General features: G+C 40.8%; 1 protein-coding gene across 6 annotated transcripts in view; it reads left to right on the top strand.

Moving 5' to 3' along the window:
• ILDR2 (immunoglobulin like domain containing receptor 2) overlaps positions 1-21,192 on the top strand; it is a 199,593-nt gene that overhangs the window by 96,487 nt on the left and 81,914 nt on the right. For all 6 annotated transcript variants that reach the window (XM_075197345.1, XM_075197348.1, XM_075197346.1 and 3 more), the window contains exons 2-3: positions 6,296-6,616; positions 14,367-14,486. In XM_075197345.1, coding sequence (XP_075053446.1) covers positions 6,296-6,616; positions 14,367-14,486 — 441 coding nt within the window. The remainder of the gene's footprint in view (positions 1-6,295; positions 6,617-14,366; positions 14,487-21,192) is intronic.

Here is a 21,192-nt window from a genome sequence, read left to right as displayed (position 1 = left end):
GATTAAGATAAGTAGTGTATTGTATTTGTCATCTCTGTTGATGTTTACAACAAGAAGCATAAAACTTCCAGATTATATATTTTATTCACTCCCAATGTTTAATTCAACATTCAATGTTTTAATCAAAGGATAGATGCACTAAAAGTTCTGAAAAGGAAAAGTGGAGGTGTTGCCCATAGCAACCAATCAGATTCTAGCTCTTATCTATTTAGTACACTCTAGAAAATGATAACTAGAATCTGATTGGTCGCTAAGGTCAACACCAACACTTTTCCAATTTAGAAGCTTTAGTAAATCTACTCCCAAATTTAGTCATACGAATTCAGATCCAAAACGATAAGCTCATACTTACAAACAGATGATAAATCTTTAATTGGGAGATATAAAATTCTGAGGCAATTATTATTATTATTATTATTATTATTATTATTATTATTATTATTAATAAGTCATTTCCAAGAACAGTTGATGTCCAGCAGCCCCCCTCCCTACCACCACCGATTTTGGTGGGACAGTCCTGATTTGTAGACCTCGAAAGGGACAGAGCATGGATGGAAGTGGGCCGGCTTCACCAAAAGTGGGCTTGTTTGGGTGTAAAGAGGTGTGATCAGGAGAGGAGCTTATCTTGTCTCAGTTCGTCCTATGTAAATGTTGGGAGGTATGGCTTATGGCACATATATATATATATATATATATATATATATATATATATATATATATATTTGAGCAACATTTAAACTAGTGACTTCTTTGATCTTGCAATATATTTCTTGTCTATGTAGACAACTTTGTCCATCATTCCATAAGCTTGCAAGCAGGGTTCTCTTACCTCTCTGTCTGTATGTATTACCCAGTATTGTTTTATTAATGTTTGTTCCTAATTGTAAAGCGCTACAGAATTTGCTGGCGCTATATAAATAAATGATGGTGATGATCATTAAAGAGACGATGAAAGGCTTGCCAGTGGAAGTTTAACAATGCATAGTAAAATCTTTTTTGTGACAGTATCCCAATAAACTAGGGTTTATTTAAAACTTTATTCCCCAACCTAACAATCTTGGTAACGGCGGAATGCAATGACTTACATTATACGTGTAGGTACACTTTATAAAAACGCATAGGAAGTGAAAAGAGTGACTGTCTATATCAGTGTTTGCAGCATAACCCATAAGGTCATATATATCATTCGTAGTCATCTTAATTTATTACATCACTTAATACAGTGATGAGCAGCAGACGGCCCCCCACGCCGTGAGCCTTTACTAACGGATCCCAGCTCCTTCCTGCGTTATTGTCTGATTATTTGGTTTAAACGCCCGCAGATATGTTATTACAACCTATTACTGAGATTAAGGACAATGTGGGGCCCTTTTAGAGCGATGACCATGTGGCCCCAGCAGTTTATCAGGCTGTATATCACACTTCAGGGATCCCTCTAACCCTTATTGTCCGTAACACGTTAAAGCAATATATTGAATTAAAGAAAGAGACACCTATCTATCATAAAGGTATATAGTGCCCGGTCGTTGCAGGCGCCCTATGAATTATTCTTCGTGCAGATGTATAATGTTAGAGTGAGATATAAGAATAGTCACAAACAGTAAAACACGTTGGTATTTATGTGACAAAGCTGTACTGTGCAGATAACAAGCGCTCTATCAAACGTGGCGGGTGATTGATGGCCACAAACCGTTAATGATGTTTACCTTTTCATTTTAATTGTTATGAAAACACAAATAAACATTTACCAGAATGATAAAGCAGAGCATGTCATGTGTATGTAGCCGATTCGTACGGAGACGCGGGGAATGGTGCCAACAAGTGCTACCGCAGGGACGTATTAATAGATGTAATCTCATGTTCTTCTACACAATTACTTGTAAATTCAAACAGGGACAAAATAAAATAAACAGATTCTAACAACATAATGAGAAAATGACGATGGTACATTTCCCCACTGGTGTAAACTTATTGTACACGGAAGATTCCTGCAAGGCGCTGTTATTAGCGAGGAAGGGCATCCACTGGGATTGCCAGCTCAGCTGCGCTCTGCACAAGTGATTATCCATGCAGTGTTATCCATGCAGTATTATCCATGCAGTGTTATCCATGCAGTGTTATCCATGCAACTTGTCTTTGTTTGAAAAAGAGACTCAAAAATATATTTAATTTTACTCTCTTCCTGAGAAGTACAGAATCGATGTGAACAACATATTGTGCATAGATTTAAATCTATTCTAACGGCTGTACCAGGACTCAGAAGAAACCGTGAATGGGCGGAGCCAATGGGACGCATGTTCTCTTCGCTGCTAGTTATAGGCTGACATAGAGGGGAGGATTCCAGGTGTCTGTCCAGTGCAAATTTGTGGACTTTATTTCCGTTGCTCCTAACTCTAAATTGGGCCCTATGTCCCACAGATATTATAGGGTGTAAATAGTGTTTTGTGGTTATTTTTAATGCATTCTGTCGGTACAGACAACCGCACGTTACCACAACTGTTGTTTTGACGCTGGATATAATTCTCTCTGTCTTATCGCATATGTAACAACAATTGCACAGCGTCACTTCTGTTGTTCTGTAGGCACTGGATGTAGTTTCTAGTATGTGTCTCTATTCTGTATACACAGACAACTGCACAGTACTACTTCTCTTGTCTGTATGATGGATGCAATGCTCTGGTTCTATTGTCTGTGTTGTTTGATGAGTTATGATAATGCCAAGTGGCTGGATCACAATCCAGAGCTATAAAAATATAGTTTGTTACTGTAGCCGGGCGTATTATGATTTTTCATGGTGTTTTCCCACCAGGTGGCGCCATTCTCTCTGTTTATGATGTTGATATGCCATCTGTAGACCAACTACAGCTACTGAACTGAAATGCTACTGAACTGAAAACTGAATTAATTTTAATTTTAACCGACATATTTCAGAATCACATTTTCATCATACCTCACCTTGCCCGGGGCTCCTGTAGATACAGGGGTTACCTGCACGCACAGGACTTCCAGGTCGATAGAACTTGACAACTTTTTTAATGTGTAATGTGGCCGGGGGGAGACAGCTTGGCAGCAGCGGGCCGCAGGTTGCTGAAGAGGTCGTACTTAGGATGTGATTTGTTATGTGACGCAAACTTCCTGGCCTAGGGTGACCTCTTCAGCCAAATACCAATAGCAATTTTTGCATGGAATATCAAGGTCACTTTTATCTCATACAGATGATATCCAGGGAATTGCACTTATATTAATAACTGGTAAATAGAACATTTTATATCTGATCGTTTCACTACCTCTTCTGATTGAAAAATTGGCCAACTCCATATTGAATTGTATTACGTAGACAGTCCTGCTTTGGACTGGTCAATCTGATTGGTTGCCAATGTAATTGAATGACTACTGTACCTAACTAGTCAAATGTCGTCTTCATTTACACTCAGAGGAATAATCCAGTTCAGACATGGCAGCCACCCCCCAAACACGAGAATAGATATATAGCGCTCAATGTGAATAAAAGTCCGCTCAGTTGCGAAAACAAGAGTTTGCCTCTCACCTATGTACTTAGATGTGAGATCAGTGAATTAGTAACTGTCGTTATCATCTTCCCGTAGAGTGTGGTATGATCGTTGACACCCTTGTAAATCAGTGCTGAAATTGTAGGGATCTTATCAGCTTTATAGTTGCTTTGCCTACATATACTAAAAAGTGTGCATACACTGCTACCCGCCCCCTCCGCTCTGCCCGTGACCGCTGCTTCACTGATCACCTCCTCTCACTCTCGTCTTCAGGACTTTGCCCGGGCTGCACCCCAGCTGTGGAACGATCTTCCACGTTCCATCAGGTTAGCATCTACTCTCAAAGGCTTCAAGCGTGCCCTTAAGACTCATTTCTTTACTCAGTCCTCCTCCTAACTCCCTTGTCCTGGCTCTCTCCCCCAATTAGTACCACCCTATTTGTGTCTCCCCCTTCCCTTTAGGATGTAAGCTCTCATGAGCAGGGCCCTCTTCCCTTGTGTGCTCCTTCTACTGTTCTTTCACCCTCTGTACCTCTTGGCTGCTTCGCTAGCCCTGTTTTCCCTGTTTTTTAAGCTTTGGCCTTCTTCTCGCTGATTTCTACCATCCCTTTCACTATCTGTCAGATATAATCTGATTTGCGTTACCCCGTCACCTGTGTTTGTATATATTTTTGTATCATGTTGTGTCTTGGTTTTGTTTTCTGTATATGTAATGTACGGCGCTGCGGACCCTTTGTGGCGCCTTATAAGTCAAAGATAATAATAATAATACTGCATCAACAATTTATAATAAAATATAAAATGTATGTTATGACTCTTAGGGGCATATTCAATTGTCGCGGGTTTCAGTGGCGTTAAAACTACTACCGTTTTTACTGTAGTAGTTAGCTGGATTTCCAGCAAGGAAACTACCGTAATAACGTTTTTTCCGATCACTATTACCGTAATAACGGTAATAGTGCTCGGAGCGTGAGATTTTCGGCGTTTCCGCCGACAATTGAATATGCCCCTTAGAGATGCATTTGTGCGCAAAGGTTCCGCCAGATTTAATGAGTCGCCAGGTTCCGCTGTACGTTGCCTCTCGACTAGTACGGTACAGAAATCGTTGCTCATCTTCCCACTATGGGGGGATTTCAATTCCCCCCGAATTTGCGCATTATTACGGTAGTTTTAACCCGGCTTTCTACTCGCAGCTCAGGGAGCAAAAAGCCGGCATTGAAACTACCGTAATAACGATAATAAAGTGCATTATTACCATAAAAACAATAATAATGCGCATTATTATCGTAATAACGGTAGTTTAAACTCTGCGTTACAGATAAAAGTAACGCGGCCAATTGAATTCCCCGTGTGAGACACAAGGGAGAATGAGCGGAGACTTTTGTTAAAAATTCCAACGGACTGTTCCGTAGGCATATTGCGTCACCTCACGGCCAGTTGAATCCACCAAAGTCTTTTAAGAACGAGATAGGGGTAGACGCTGAGCACTTCATTTACTTTGGAGACACGTATGTTTTTTCAAGTCCCATAATGCACCTCAGGAATCCCGATAACATCGGTCTCAACGCGTTTCATGATTCGGCCAATCGCTCCCTCTGGAGTTTCACACTGTCCCTATCAGCTTGGGGTCTTATCACAGCCAATCAATGTCATTCATGAACTCGGATATAATTTAACTAATAATAGGATACAAACCTGTATACAGTGTTTTAACTGGAAGAACACGGTAGTTTAAATAGCATAATATTTAAGATAATTTGAATCCTTTTAATGTCTCATAACATTGACATAATGAACAGCGTCAGTGACAACTGAAAGAGGATTGATATAGAATTAAAATACGTTAATATATAAATCCTAACATAGTATAATACCAAGTGGAAACATAACGTGAATTAAGATAAAAATGAAGAAAAAAATATGTATACAAAAAGCTAAAAAAAAAGTTGTGCAAAAGAAAAGGGAATATTAAGTAGTAATAATAGAAATAAAAGACAGTAGAGACATGGAGGTAAATTTATCAAGCTGCTGGTTTGAAAAAGTGGAGATGTTGCCTATAGCAACCAATCAGATTCTAGTTATCATTTATTTATTACATTCTACAAAATGACAGCTAGAATCTGATTGGTTGCTATAGGCAACATCCCCACTTTTTCAAACCCGTCGCTTGATAAATTTACCCCATGGACTTCTATTTAAAGTGAGCACTATCCTTATTTTCAAGTCTTTTTTGGGGGCTGCCACATTTGGATTACACCGTTCACCGTCTATAAGAAGAAAGTAGAGACGTCCACGTTGTCTAGCTTGTACCTGGAGATTTACAAACACATATTGTCATGTTCATTTATATTATTTATTATGGATTCTGCACAGGTTTTATTTTGTGCATTTGTTGTAGATGTTTGAAGCATGAGAATAGGGGAATTTCTGTTGTATTGAATTTCTAACATGTTTTTCACAGTCATTCATTTTTACTGGCTATAACTGAAAAAGCTTTTTGATCTTTATTTAGTATATATTTACTTTTAGGATACTGCTGTTTTCAGATGCAATTGCTTTTTTTTCCACTCATTTAAAAGATATTCGTTTCGGATGATATATCCCTTCTATGTTATAGGTTAGAACTTGTTACAGTTTTATAACTCTACCTTCCACTCATTATAGGTTTCTTTTGGCACATTTTGTACAAAGTGTTATATTAAACATAAATGTAATTATACAGGTCTTTGTATAGCCTGCTCTTGTACCGCAGTTCATTCACCTCTGGTCACCCGGTTGTCTCCGCAGGTCTCTCGGATGGAGTGCAGGTGAAGATGCCCGATCACAAGAAAGCCGTCATGCTCTTCCAGTCCACCTTGCTACGTTGCCAATACTCCACCACCTCTTCTCAGTCCGTCCTGGTCCAGTGGAAATATAAATCGTTCTGCCAGGACCGCACGGAGGAGGCCTTGGGTATCGCAAAAACTCCCAGCAAGGGGCACATGGGAGGGAACCAGTTCTTGGACTGTGCCGATGGCAGTAGGACGGTGCGTCCGGTGGCCTCCAAACTGGGGACGTCCGTGACATTGGGAGACTTCTACAAGGGGAGGGAGGTCACTATTGTGAACGGTAATGTACTATAACGTATTAATTACGTGTACCCACAAACGTTCTATGTTAGCAACTTTCAGCAGGTTCTCTCTGACGCATAATATGATCCTGTTCCTTGATAGAATCAGCTGCCATATTTGTTATAATATATCATTAATATTTATATATGTATGTTGTTAATAAATAGCTTTCTTATATGTGAAATTACCCCCTGCTGAACTCCGGTCCCGAGCCCCACAATGGACACAAGGTAAAAACTCTGCATAAAAATGGAAAAGTGGAGGTATTGCCCATAGCAACCAATCAGATTCTAGCTGTCATTTATCTAGTACGTTCTTGAAAACGATAGCTAGAATTTGATTGGTTGCTTTGGGATATGATAAATCTAACCCTGTGTCGTTTTGGGGACACAAGCTGTGATTGCCCAATATCGACTTTGATATTGCAGTATATGAAGCCAACTTATGAGTACATGGAAAATTTCTGCAGTAACCCAGAATTGACTTTAAAAGAGTTGTCCACATATATTACATGTCTACTTGTTAGCTCTCTCTCAGCCTAGTATCAAAACTCTTCTAGTTAGTAGAAGTTGCAGAAAGGCATGCACCAGACAATATATTAAAGCAATCTGAAAACAGAAAGTCTCTTTAAGGTTAATGTTGTCCTGGTATTTCTCAGTGCTGCATTTTCCAGTCACCACATAAAAACCCAGAGTGTTATTGCTGTAAAGGAGCATCATCATCATTTATTTATATAGCGCCACTATTTCCGCAGCGCTGTACAGAGAACTCACTCACATCAGTCCCTGCTTGATTGGAGCTTACAGTCTAAATTTCCTAACATACACACACAGACTAGGGTCAATTTGTTAGCAGCCAATTAGCCTACCAGTATGTGGGAGGAAACCCAACCAAACATGAGGAGAACATACAAACTCACTACAGATAAGGCCATGGTCAGGAATTGAACTCATGACCCCAGTGCTGTAAGGCAGCAGTGCTAACCACTAAGCCACCATGCTGCCCTTAATTAAGATACTATTAATATTAATCAACAACATATCTTGTGTTGTCAGCTTAAAGCTGCAGTACCACCTAAACTAGTGAACAGAATGGGGGTGTCAGCAGGAGGACCAATGAGAAGATGCCCCCCCCCCCCTCCTCCAAATGTCACAAAGTGTTAGTATTTATCCGGGGCTGTGAGATATGGAGCAGACCCCTGAGAAAGGGATGGTTGTTTCTCAGTTCACACTAATAATGGTCCAGTTTGGTCGATAAAGTCAAAATTGCCCGTGTGATGCTTTTGTCAAATAACTTTAGTTCATGAAAAATTTGCATATATATTTGTAAATGTTATTATTAATTAGTTTATGTCAATGGGGGAAATGTATCAAGCTGTGGGGTTTTTGCTTTGGCGGTTTTAAAACATCATTGGCAAAGTGTGGAATTTTCAAAACATCTAGGGGTAAATGTACGAAGCTCCGGGTTCTTCAACACCCGGCTGCCTTGTAAAGGGAGATTTCCCTTCACAAGGCAGCGCCGCTTTAAATTTAAGCGCTGAAGACGCCGAACTCGCGGGTGTTGAAGAACCCGGAGCTTCATACATTTACCCCCTAGCCTCCTTCTGGTAAGTTTAGAGGTGGTCATGTGCATGCTGGCACTTGTAGTGCGACAAGTATGCAGTATAAATGGTGCCCCCATCGTGAAATAAGTGTTGCCCTCGTCATAAATAATTGTTATTCAACCTAGCAATTAAATAATATTGACCCGTTAATATCATGAAAAATTAACTTAAGTTAAATTATAAATTAATTTTGCCCCCTTAATAAATATGGATTGCCCCCAGTGGTACCTCCTCTTATGTTCTAAATGGCAAGATAACTCAGACAGAATACGTTTGGAGCAATCTGTTAGCACTTCTGCCTCACAGCACTGGGATCATGAGTTCAATTCCCGACCATGGCCTTATCTGTGTGGAGTTTGTATGTTCTCCCCGTGTTTGCGTGGGTTTCCTCTGGGTGCTCCGGTTTCCCCCCCACACTCCAAAAACATACTGGTAGGTTAATTGGCTGCTATTAAAGTGCCCTTAGTCTGTGTCTGTGTGTGTGTTAGGGGATTTAGATTGTAAGCTCCAATGGGGCAAGGACTGATGTGAGTGAGTTCTCTGTACAGCGCTGCGGTATTAGTGGCGCTATATAAATAAATAGATGATTATGATGTTCTCGCCTCTATCAACTACCCCTATTTTTTTGACGCTGGATACATCTCATGTTTTGTATTCCTATTATGGCTAAAAGTCGCTTTTGAAAATACCGTTTTTCCAGCACTTTTCCCTTTCATTCATCTGCACTTTTCAACCAGCCCCAAAAAAATCTCTGAAGACAATTTTCAAAAACTGCAGCTTGATATATTTCCGCCCCACGTGTCTCTTAGGTTCAGTGATCTTCTAACGTCACTGATCTTATAACACGCACTATGTATACACAGCGTTATACAGCCGGCCAAGTGAGGCTCCAGTAAAATGTTTGTTACGCCATAAAAAGTTTATTTTTCTTAGCGGGCACAGACCCAGGAATATCAGTGCTACAGTATCATCCATCATTTTATATGGTGTCACTGTGTGTGGCCAGATACTTATGAGCTGTCACCAAATGTTATGTTGCTGTCATTTAATGTAATCTTTGTGGGACACATTTTAATGCAGCAATTATTTTGTTGACTTTTACAAGCTCATGTTGGCTTTAGCTTTATTTTCATAGCCCCTTGTGGTTCACGGATTCTGTTTATTGTATTTGAATTGTTAATTGAACATGTATAAAGCATGTAGCGATAAGTCGCTGTTGGTTTCTTTTTAGACAGCTTAATATTGTGTTGCAAGAAGATGCTTTTAATGTGCATTGTTACAATGTACAATAGGTGTCATTGCGTTAGTGACCTTGAGATGAAAACAATGTAATGGTCACTTATGAATGTGCAAAAGTGTCAAGATCAGAGTATTAAGTGTCAAGATCAGAGTATTTCTGTTTATACAAATGATCCTGATTGTCCGCCTTGTACATTCATAGCATACTTGCCAGCTCTCCCGGAAAGTCCGGTAGACTCCTGAAATTCGAGTCGGTCTCCCGAGCTCCCGGGAGAGTTGGCATTTCTCCCGCATCCCGAAATTCCCTTGGCAAAATGACGCGATTCTCTGTGAATCAACCGTGGAAGTAGGCAAGTATGATTCATAGGTGAGAGCACCCATCCTGGGGTGCATAAATCCATTCTCTGCCTACTCTTGCCGGATTGCGGTTCTAATTGGAAATGTGCATATCGGCTTACAAATAAATGATGATGATCATGGTGGAAAGTGTGAAAACGTCACTTTAAAGTCCTACCATACCCATTATATTAATCTAAACGTTGCCATCTGTAGTCTCCTGTCCATCAGTGGGTAGAGTAGGTGCATACTCTGGGGGACCTACCTTTGGCGTTTCTTAGACCGTCCACCTAGGAGTCCCCTTCTTCCTAGGATATAGTGAGCAGTTACACAGACAGATGCACATGTAGGTCTAGTAACAAGTAAGTAAGGTGTGGAGCTGACACACACAGTAGCGCAGTACAATTATACATGACACAGTGAATGGACGACGAAATCACTTTTATTACATATTTTCCTCCTGCAGAGCACTTGGTTGCATTAATCACCAATGCATTACATGACACAGTTGTCCCCAGAGCTGACACTCTCTTTCTGATTTAGATTGTCACTCGGCCTCTTAATCTTCAACTTGTTCCAGCCTCTGCATCCTGCCCCCTCGGTGCTCACAGGTGGGAAGTATCTTTATACTTCAAGATGTCTCTCACAGCTGACATCCACGTTCCAGGAATCTCGGATCACTCGTCATTCAGACGGAGGGCATCTCATAACTCTCTCTGTTATTCACAACAGTATCACTGAATTCCCTCAGTCTCCTGCAGTGTTCTGGAAACTCCCTCTCAGAACTCAGGATCTTTCTCACTGGTACTCGAGTATATTTTTTAGTACAGCTAACTGACACACGCACATGGGTGCTAGGGACACATCAGAAAAACCCAAAATAGTTTATATGCATTGAAAAATTTAAGGGTTATATTCTTAAATACACGCACTTACATTTGTGCCAATTTTGGCAGACTTTAGATACTTAGGCAGTCCCCTTGCCCCTCCAATGTCATGTGACTTAAAATAGAAATCCCTTCAGAATCTCTTTGAAGATAATTCCTTTATTTTTCTTTGCCCATTTACAGACAAATTATAATATCCCTATTTAAGATTTCTGTAAACATTTGCAAATTCAACATTTGATTGATTCCCAAGATAGTTCACTTCCCATACCACAACCTCCCCCTCCCTTCATTAGTTTAGGGAATACCAAGGTCTGGACATAAGGAGGGGGCTTATCCTCATTGTATGCATCCCTGGTAACTTTGCTAGACAAACAGAAATTGGCATTTCAACTCAAGCGGGAAACAGAGTTACAAATCTCAGACAGAGGAACATTGGGAATGTATTTTTACAAAATTTTTTAAAATGTCTCAATGTTTCAATTATTTGGGAATGTTAATTAAACTTGTCCATTGATTGTATTCAACACCAGATAAATCACATACAGTCTGGCGGAATGTTTCTAAATTCTGCTGTAGGAACTGTGTCGAGGTTGAAAGTCTCATTCATGTATTCTAGAGCTTCCAATGGATACAAAATCCATGGGCTGAAATATTTTAATTAATTAACCTGGTCACCCTTACATTGATACCCGTTCCTCTGATGGCGGGATTTTTACATCACTACCCCCCACAGCTCCAGCCGCATGATATGTAGTAGGTCATATCCTCATCGCTACTAAAGTAGCAATTGCTCAATACTGGAAATCTCCATTACCCCTGAACATTGCTATGATTATCACCAAAATCCAACAGAGTTATGACATAGAGACCATCTGCACATCCTCTGCTTCCGCCCCTTTGATTAAATGGTTTAATTGGAGTACTTATTATTCTGAACATCTAGCCCCGATACAGTCTTCCCTATAGATATTAAACCTTTGCTACAACTGCAAATCTTTTTTGTCTTCTCTCTGGTGAACATTCCACTGTATATCCTACCCCCTATCCTTGTTTTTGTTTCATTTCCTATATAATTTTTGTTTCCCTATTATTGTATTACAAAATATTTAATAACTATTATAGAGTTAAAAAAATACAAAACCCATCATTGTTCTAAACAAAACAGTGATGTGGGATAAAAACTGCTGAAAAGGTGGTGTTACCCAGGGCAACAAATCAATCAGTTTTTTTCCCTACACAGCACTAGAAAAATGACAAGAAGAATGATTGGTAGATATCTTGTACCAGTTTTCATAAGTATCCTCCATGTAATCCATCAGTCTTTCTACCTGATTGGTGCCAGAAGTTGAGGCTGTAGTACCTGCTATTGCCCAATAGGTATTGGAATGATCGGTTGCTATGCACTATCCCGCATAGCAACCATCCGCCCTACCAGTCCTCCCTTTGATGGAATGTGTAGGAGGAGGAATGTAGGATGCGGTGTTCCATGAATATCAGCCGCAATTATTTTTTATTATGGTTTAACTTCATATCCCCATCATATTAGACAGTACTTTCCAGAGAAAATGTAATCATTATTGACAGTTACCATCCGGCCCCATTAGAACTTACAGTATAAAGTCACTAAGACACAAACACACCAGTATATTTTAGGACTGACTGCACATTTCACTAGGAGGCATGATGTGCCTATGTTGTGTTTTATTGGTGGGGCCAAAAAAGAAAGTGGCAGAATTACACTTAGCATATAGAACGATGATGATGATGATGATGGTGATAATGTTGATATGGTGGTGAGGGTGATGGTGATGATTGCGGTGATGATGATGATGATGGTGATGATTGCGGTGATGATGATGGTGATAATGTGGATATGGTGATGATGGTGATGATTGCGGTGATGATGATGATGAGGGTGATGATGATTGCGGTGATGATGATGGTGATGATTGCGGTGATGATGATGATGGTGATGATTGCGATGATGATGATAATGTTGATATGGTGGTGATGGTGAGGGTGATGGTGATGATGATGGTGATGATGATGATGGTGATGATTGTGGAGATGGTGATAGTGGTGATGATGATGGTGATAATGTTGATATGGTGGTGATGGTGATGATTGCGGTGATGATGATGATGGTGATGATGATTGCGGTGATGATGATGATGATGGTGATGATGATTGCAGTGATGATGATGATGGTGATGATTGCGGTGATGATGATGATGATGATGATGATGATGATGATAATGTTGATATGGTGGTGATGGTGAGGGTGATGATTGCGGTGATGATGATGGTCATGATTGCGGTGATGATGATGATAATGTTGATATGGTGGTGAGGGTGATGGTGATGATGATGGTGATTGCGGTGATGATGATGATGATGGTGATGATTGTGGAGATGGTGATGATGATGATGATTGTGGTGAGGGTGATGATGATGATTGTGGTGATGGTGATGATTGTGGTGATGGTGATGATGATGATGATTGTGGTGATGGTGATGATGGTGATGATTGTGGTGATGGTGATGATGATGATGGTGATGACGGAGATGGTGATGATTGTGATGATGGTGATGACAGAGATGGTCATGGTGATGATGATGGTGATAATTGTGGTGATGGTGATGATGGTGAGGGTGATGGTGGTGATGGTGATGATGGTGAGGGTGATGGTGATGATTGTGGTGATGGTGATGATGGTGATGACGGAGATGGTCATGGTGATGATGATGGTGATGATTGTGGTGATGGTGAGGGTGATGGTGGTGAGGGTGATGGTGATGATTGTGATGATGGTGATGACAAAGATGGTCATGGTGATGATGATGGTGATGGTGATGATTGTGGTGATGGTGATGATGGTGAGGGTGATGGTGATGATTGTGGTGATGGTGATGACGAAGATGGTCATGGTGATGATGATGGTGATGATTGTGGTGATGGTGATGATGGTGCGGGTGATGGTGATGATTGTGGTGATGGTGATGACGGAGATGGCCATGGTGATGATGATGGTGATGATTGTGGTGATGATGGTGAGGGTGATGAGGGAGATGGTCATGGTGATGATGCTGATGATAATAATGGTGGTGGTGGTGGTGGAGATTGTGATCATGGTGATGGAGATGGTGGTGATGGTGATGATGATGGACATGGTAATGGTGGTGATGATGGTGATGATGTGAAGGAGATGGTGATGATGGTGATTGAGATGATGGGGGTGGTGATGATGATGATTGAACACACCTACACCTTGCCCACAACATAAGAACATTGACTGAAGGTTACATTAAATAAATAAGGCAATTGCAAGCTCTGCAAACTTGGGATTTGTGGAAACTCTGCTTCACTCTGAGGGAGCCTCAAGCTCTGTTATTAGTCCACATAGCCATCTGTCCCATTTTGTTTAATCCGGATCTGCACAAAAGGGGACCCCCCCCCCCCATCCTCCCCTCCAACTGTTCTGGGCCCCAGACGGCTGCCCAATCCACCTTTCTATAATAACGAGGGAGATGAAATCTATTGACGGTGAGACACAAGATTATGTAAACGATGTGATCTGTTGGCCTGTAAGTGACTCTTAGTCGTGGTAATGACGGACTCACAATATATGTAGTGTCTGCTGTTCTTCCTCTCTCTCACCCCAGTTTCTCTTGGGTTTCAGATGCAGATCTCCAGTTTGGTAACATCCAGTGGGGGGACAGCGGCCTGTATTACTGCCTTGTTGCTGTCTCCGATGACCTGGAAGGCAAAAACGAGGATCGGGTGGAAGTCCTTGTAATGGGTGAGTACATAATATCTATATATTTATATTAGGCATGATGGAGACTATTGCAATCGTAGCAAAATATTTTTAAATCAATGCTTACTGGACAATTACTTTACTATGGCGATGCCGCGATAAGTGGGCGTCCCGGAGTATGTGCAGCTAATGGGAGATATTACTGTTATTGTACATCGACAGGAAACGTTTATAACATGAAGTTACTGGTGCGAGTCGTAGTTTTTTGTTATGGAAATAGAACGTATCAGTGTATGATAATCTGAACCTTCTAAAATGTATTGATTTCTCATCAATTTGCAAAGCTGATTATTAGTGTATTAATCTCTATAGAGGACTGCAGAACATTACCCAGCCCCGCGACGTCATTATGGGCACTGCAGTGTACCGAGGTCCATCTGGACACTACCGAGGAGAATGTGAATATAGGAGATATAGTGTGTCCCTGGGAATTATAGGAACATGTTGACATCTATAAACTTATATCATTACTATAGAATCTGCCGAGTCGTATTTTGTAGAAAGTCTCGTCTTTTGCTGTTTGTAATATTTGCAACAGTGTAAGCTGTTATTGATTTATTGTTTGCGGTCATGTCAGTGTGTGTGTGTGTACAGTATGTGTGTGTGTACAGTGTGTATGTTTACAGTGTGTGTGTGTATGTACAATGTGTATGTATGTGTACAGTGTGTATGTGTACAGTGTGTGTGTATGTGTACAGTTTGTGTGTGCAGTGTATGTATGTATACAGTCTGTGTGTACAGTGTGTATACGTGTACAGTGTGTATGCATGTGTACAGTGTGTATGCATGTGTACAGTGTGTATACGTGTACAGTGTGTATGCATGTGTACAGTGTGTATGCATGTGTACAGTGCGTGTGTCTGTGTACAGTGTGTGTGTCTGTGTACAGTGTGTGTATATTTGTACAGTCTGTGTGTATGTGTACAGTTTGTGTGTGTGTGTGTGTGTGTGTATGTATGTGTACAGTGTGTGTACAGGAGACTATCGTTTCTCTCACTGAAGACCCGCTCCCAGTTTTCTCACAAGGTCAGTAATGACACTATGACAGCTCAGCCCTTTATATGTATATATTAGTACACTTTGGACGGTGGTACCTGAGCACACATTAGATGGAGTGATGGTAGAGAGCCGAGCGGGAGAGGAGATTCCCACCTCGGTGTCTAACGGGGACAGGGGAGGAGCAGTGAGATATTGTACATGGATGGTAATTATGTCTAACTTGCTTGGAGGTATAATTTCTGTTTAAATACAGTGTTTTATACGTGATTAAGTTAGTAATACATCAGTACTGCAGCTGGTTACACAGATTATATTAAAGTTGTAGAGCGCCCTCCCGACCGCCCCGGAGGCACTCTGTACACGCAAACTATTTATATTCAGAAGGTTTACAATCAGCCCTTTGATACTGATCCTCCTGCAAAGCATTAGTAGCTATACAATTCATACATAAAGATACAGGGCCTGATTCATTAAGGAGAGTTAAGTAAAAAATTGAGTACGTTTTCTCCCGGACAAAACCATGAGACAATGCAAGGGGTGCGAATTAGTTTTCTATTTTGCACATATGTTAAATACTGTCAGTTTTTTCATGTAACACACAAATACTTGATAGCTTATTTGTACACTGAAATTTAAAGTTGATATTTGTGTGCTACATGAAAAAACAGTCAGTATTTAACTTATGTGCAAAAGAGAATACTAATTTTCACCCCTTGCATTGTACCATGGTTTTGTCCAGGAGACTACTTACTCAATTTTTTTTACTTAACTTTCCTTAATGAATCAGGCCCATAGTCAGTAAGCAGATTTGTAATTTGCTATGAAAATATTGCAGACATTTTTAATAGATTAATCTTCACTCCATACATGTCAGAGGTGCAACAAGTTTCAAAGTAGACCACGGAATATTTTTGTATTTTACTATATTAGTTGCATAATTGTGAATATATTTAGGGCTTGCGTAAGCAGAGATGTCTACACTGCTTGCTGCATTAATCTCTTCTGGGAATTTGCGTACACACTCTCCGCACGCAGGGCTCACAGTAAATATCAGGCCCTCCCCACTCATTCATTTCTACTTTTGTGATTATAAAATACTGCTTGTTTCATTTTAGTTTAATTTTATATAATATAACTGATGACAATGATTTTATTTCTTATGACAAATACATGTACTGTATATGCAGGACGTTCCTCCAACGCAACAAGCTGGTGGCTTCATCTTTGGGTCTTTAAGTCGCCTCCTGGATGTCATTCCCCCCCTCCCACGCTCTGACCACACTGCAGTAATTTATTTCAGAAGGCGCGTAGGGTGACCTGAGTCTTCTGCAATCACTTCTGTGCGATGACTGACAGCACGAGAGTAGGGACAGTAGAGGTGATTACTTTCTCTTCTTCCCCTGCTCCTCTCACCAGCTCTTTTCTTTAGGTTATTTTCTTTTTGTCTTAAGGGCCTCTGACCTTATAGGGAGTTTTCCACGTGGGAGGGTAAGGAGATTTATCAGGATGTTATTAATGTCTACTGTACATAAAATGCATTTTTACAGTTCCTCCTGATACAAACACATGTTCTAGCTGTATACCCAGCTGTCATCACTAGTAATCAGCACTTACACCTGACCTGTAGTATTATTATTATTATTACCATTTATTTATATAGCGTCACTAATTCCGCAACGCTGTACAGAGAACTCACTCACATCAGTCCGTGCCCCATTGGGGCTTACAGTCTAAATTCCCTAACACACAGACAGACAGACAGACTAGGGTCAATTTGTTAACAGCCAATTAACCTACTAGTATGTTTTTGGAGTGTGGGAGGAAACCGGAGCACCCGGAGGAAACCCACGCAAACATGGGAAGAACATACAAACTCCACACAGATAAGGCCATGGTCGGGAATTGAACTCATGACCCCAGTGCTGTGAGGCAGAAGTGCTAACCACTTAGCCACCGTGCTGCCTGTAGCTGTTGCAAGTGATACAACAGAAAAACACGTACCTTTGAGATGCTCAAAGCTTGAATCGGACGCTGCTGTGTGCCCTTGAGCTTGGTACGCTCCTACTGTACATTGACTAAGTGCATACGCCCAGCCCTTCCGCGTTCCGCCCCTGAAATTGTAGGCTGTAGTAAGAGTCCTTTGCGCTTGAAAATGAATTGCGGCGTTCTGTGGCGTATGGTCTGGTTCTGGGTCTGCGCAGAGCGATTTTACGCAAAGCCTCTGCATTTACGTCCCTTAATGAATTAGGCCCATGTTGTGGCCACTAACTTACTTCTGGTGATAGGTAATTTGCCCTTTCTGCTGTAACGAGGTCCGAACTCTTTACCCACACAAGACCAAAGACTCCAATGACCCGTAGTTAAATAAGACACTCAGCCTTTCTACACACCTAGGCGGAATTACAGCTGTGATACGGACAGCTGTACTCCCGAGGAAATCTGTTCCATGTAAGTCTTATCACACGTTTATAGGGACCTACGTTCACCCAGGTAGGAACATATAGCGGGATTATAATAGCAAAGGACAAACTGGATGTAAGATAGTCAGATAATCTACTAGTGCTGTAATGCTCTAGGGGCCCTTTTTTGCGCTGCAATGATCCATTCTCCAATCCCTAATCCCCAATCCCACCCCCCACCCTATCCTACCTGTATGAAATATATGCTCATGGAAATTTTTCAGCCCTGATGAAATTCTGCAACTCCCGGACCTACGTACGTACTATGAACACATGGTAATTGACAAGCTCTGCGCTGTGTAGAGATATTTACCTGCTCTGTCTTTTCAATAATCTGCAGCATCTGCCATGTGTTTACCTCATGATCCAGGTACCTGCGTAACTCTAGGAAGATCACATGACCGTCTGGCTGATTAAGGCAGAATTCACATTCTATTATATTCTACGCCAGAGAGAGCAGATGCAAATTGTGAGACTTATGCAAACACATAGCGTTCATCTGTTATAAAGAGTTCCATTCATTCCACCCCGAATACCAAACATAAAGGTCAGGAAGATGACAATGTCAGTAAATCACTGCGGCTACGCACTGTTGTTCACTTGGCTGCAAACTAATTAGACTGAAAGCACAGATGCTACCTCGTGGCATTTCCCTTCTCCTGTTTGAGTTAGGAAATTAGATCTCAGGTCTGTGGAATAGAGGTGCTGGAGATTATCGTCAGGGAAGGAGATTTATGTAAGTGATGTTGGAAGGACAATGATGCGGTTACTCTTATTCTGTGGGAGTGATGTCATTGCAGCTGTTTGCAAATACCATGCAGGAAGATGCAATGACCTCATTTGTGATCTGTAACTAGAATTAAACAGTGATTGTTTTACTAACAATTATTATTATTATTATTTTTATTATTATTATTTTTATTAGCATAACTGAAAATTGTATTGTATGTTGATTATATGTTAGTGGAGATAAGGGTTCTCTAAGTCCATTGTACACCGTCTTAAACATAGTTGCCTATTCTCACGGAATGTCTGGGAGACTCCCGAATTTGTAGGTGTTCCGGGAGAGTAGTTCTCCCTCCTGCATCCTTTTTGCATCCCTAGTGAAGTGGTTGGGGAGTGGAGATTAATGACGCGTTTCAGAGTGAATGATGTTACTCTGAGTGCGGGTCTACAATGATGGCCACGCCCCTCCTGTACTTGGCACCAGGATCTCCCCTCTGAGATCTATAATGTTGACAAGTATGTTCTTAAACAAGAGATAAGGGTAACTGTAACTTATCAAGCATACCTGTTGTCTACATCCAGTGGAGGCAGCCATTTTTCAGATTCACTAGAACTCAGCCAATGAAATCATAGAGTGTCACAGGCCAGAGTAATGTCACTTACTCGCTTCTGGTGAATTCACAGATTGCCTTCTCATGAATCTTGTTTTAGCAAAAGTGTCTGTCTCATTTGTGAGTTCCCGACGGGTAGACTTCAATGGATTGCAAAATTTGTAGGGGGCCAGTCTCAATTTCTGTAGGATTTCACAGAGCAGTATATAGTAGCGTCAGAAACTCAAGATCAGGATACAGCAGCATAGCCCAATGCACTGTTTTCATGTACAAGATGTTAATCGACACATACAAGCGCTAGATCTATAGCTATTACAAAATACTTATCAACTTTACTCCCTTCCTCCTCAGGGATCTCCGAGAGGGGAGGCCAAGTGGCAAGTGCAATCTCTTCATTGCTCCGCGGGGGTGGGGCCAAAATGAAATATTACTGCCACAGGCTGGTCTTTAGAGGCCACACCGGCAGGTTTATTACTGAGACGTGGCCTCCTAAGTATTTATAGATCTTTTAAATCAAAAATATGTCTCTTTGGCTCAAACAATAGTTAAGAGTAACTTGAGAACAATACTAATATCCAATACACAATTTGCACAGGCCTCAGTAGTTCTATACTGCTAAGAGGTACCTCTGTCCCTTCTAATGACTATACTGCAATATGTCTATAACCACGATAACTAGTAACAGACACTAAACTTTCTTACAGTTACTTTAACTTTGCTAAAACTTATCACACAAGTGCAATTGAATATTAGACAAATGTATACAATCACACAGTCCTTCTTAATAGACAGTTCAAATACAGATCACTTCTTCTCTTTCCCAGTTCAAACAAGCATTACGGTTGCAAATAGCAAAGAGCAACGTCACAGTTCCCTCCTGTATTTCTCAATATTGACTTAATACCGATAATCCCACAGATTGGCACTTTGCAATCTTACTCTTCTCCAATGATCAGTTCCTCTCTCCAGGCGATTGGATAAAACACGCTCCCTTCTCTGTCTTTCCTCCAGTTTTACAGACCGCTGCTCCCTCTCTTCTTCTTATGCGTACACATACAGTCACTTTAATAGTCACTTTAATAAAAGCTGACTCCTCAACACACAGTTATAGGCTTCCCCACAGATAGCAGATAATGCCAAAGTGTTTGGTGCAGTGTTTCTCAGTTCTAAATTCAGTCTCTGTCCCCTAGCTATCTTTCCCTTCACTACACCCTTGTTTCTATATCATAGTCCCGCAAAAGGGTACCTGTTCCCTACCTGACTAGTAACAAAAATACTCCGTTCAAGCAAATCAATAAACATGTTACTTATCCCCTTTGTAACTTCTCCTTTACATGCTTCCCCTCCCCACTGCATGCTGGGAAATGCAGTTCTCTGCCGGCAGGAGAGGTATCTAAAGCACATGTGTGGCCCCCTCAGGTCACCGGCACTACATATATTTAAATCCTCTATCTTGAAATTAGCCTGGAGACACGCACTTGATACATGTATTTGTCTCCTTTTTTTAAACTATAGTCGTATTACAATAATACTGTTTGAAGCACACATAGACATTATTGATGCGTGAGTCAAACACAGACGACCTCTGAAAGCAACATTAAGGATTAAGGTTCATTCCAAAAATATGAGAATTTAGCTTTTATTCCCTTAGGTTACATTGTTTGCAGTGTAAAAATCCAATAAGCCTCACTCTATAAAGGGCGCCTGACCTTATCACCACCACGAGGGGGTTTAGAAATATGTTCAATAAAGAACACCCACGTCTAAAAAATACAACAGGACTAAGATCTTATCAGCTTTAGTTATTTTTCTCCAATAATTTAGGGGCACAATATATTCTTGATTTATATTCTACAAAACGGACGTTACAGGCTCTTGTGGTCTTCCAAACAT

The sequence above is a fragment of the Mixophyes fleayi genome, chromosome 2 (assembly GCF_038048845.1).
Source record: "Mixophyes fleayi isolate aMixFle1 chromosome 2, aMixFle1.hap1, whole genome shotgun sequence".
NCBI lineage: Eukaryota > Metazoa > Chordata > Amphibia > Anura > Limnodynastidae > Mixophyes > Mixophyes fleayi.
This window is presented reverse-complemented; position numbering and strand designations above follow the sequence as displayed.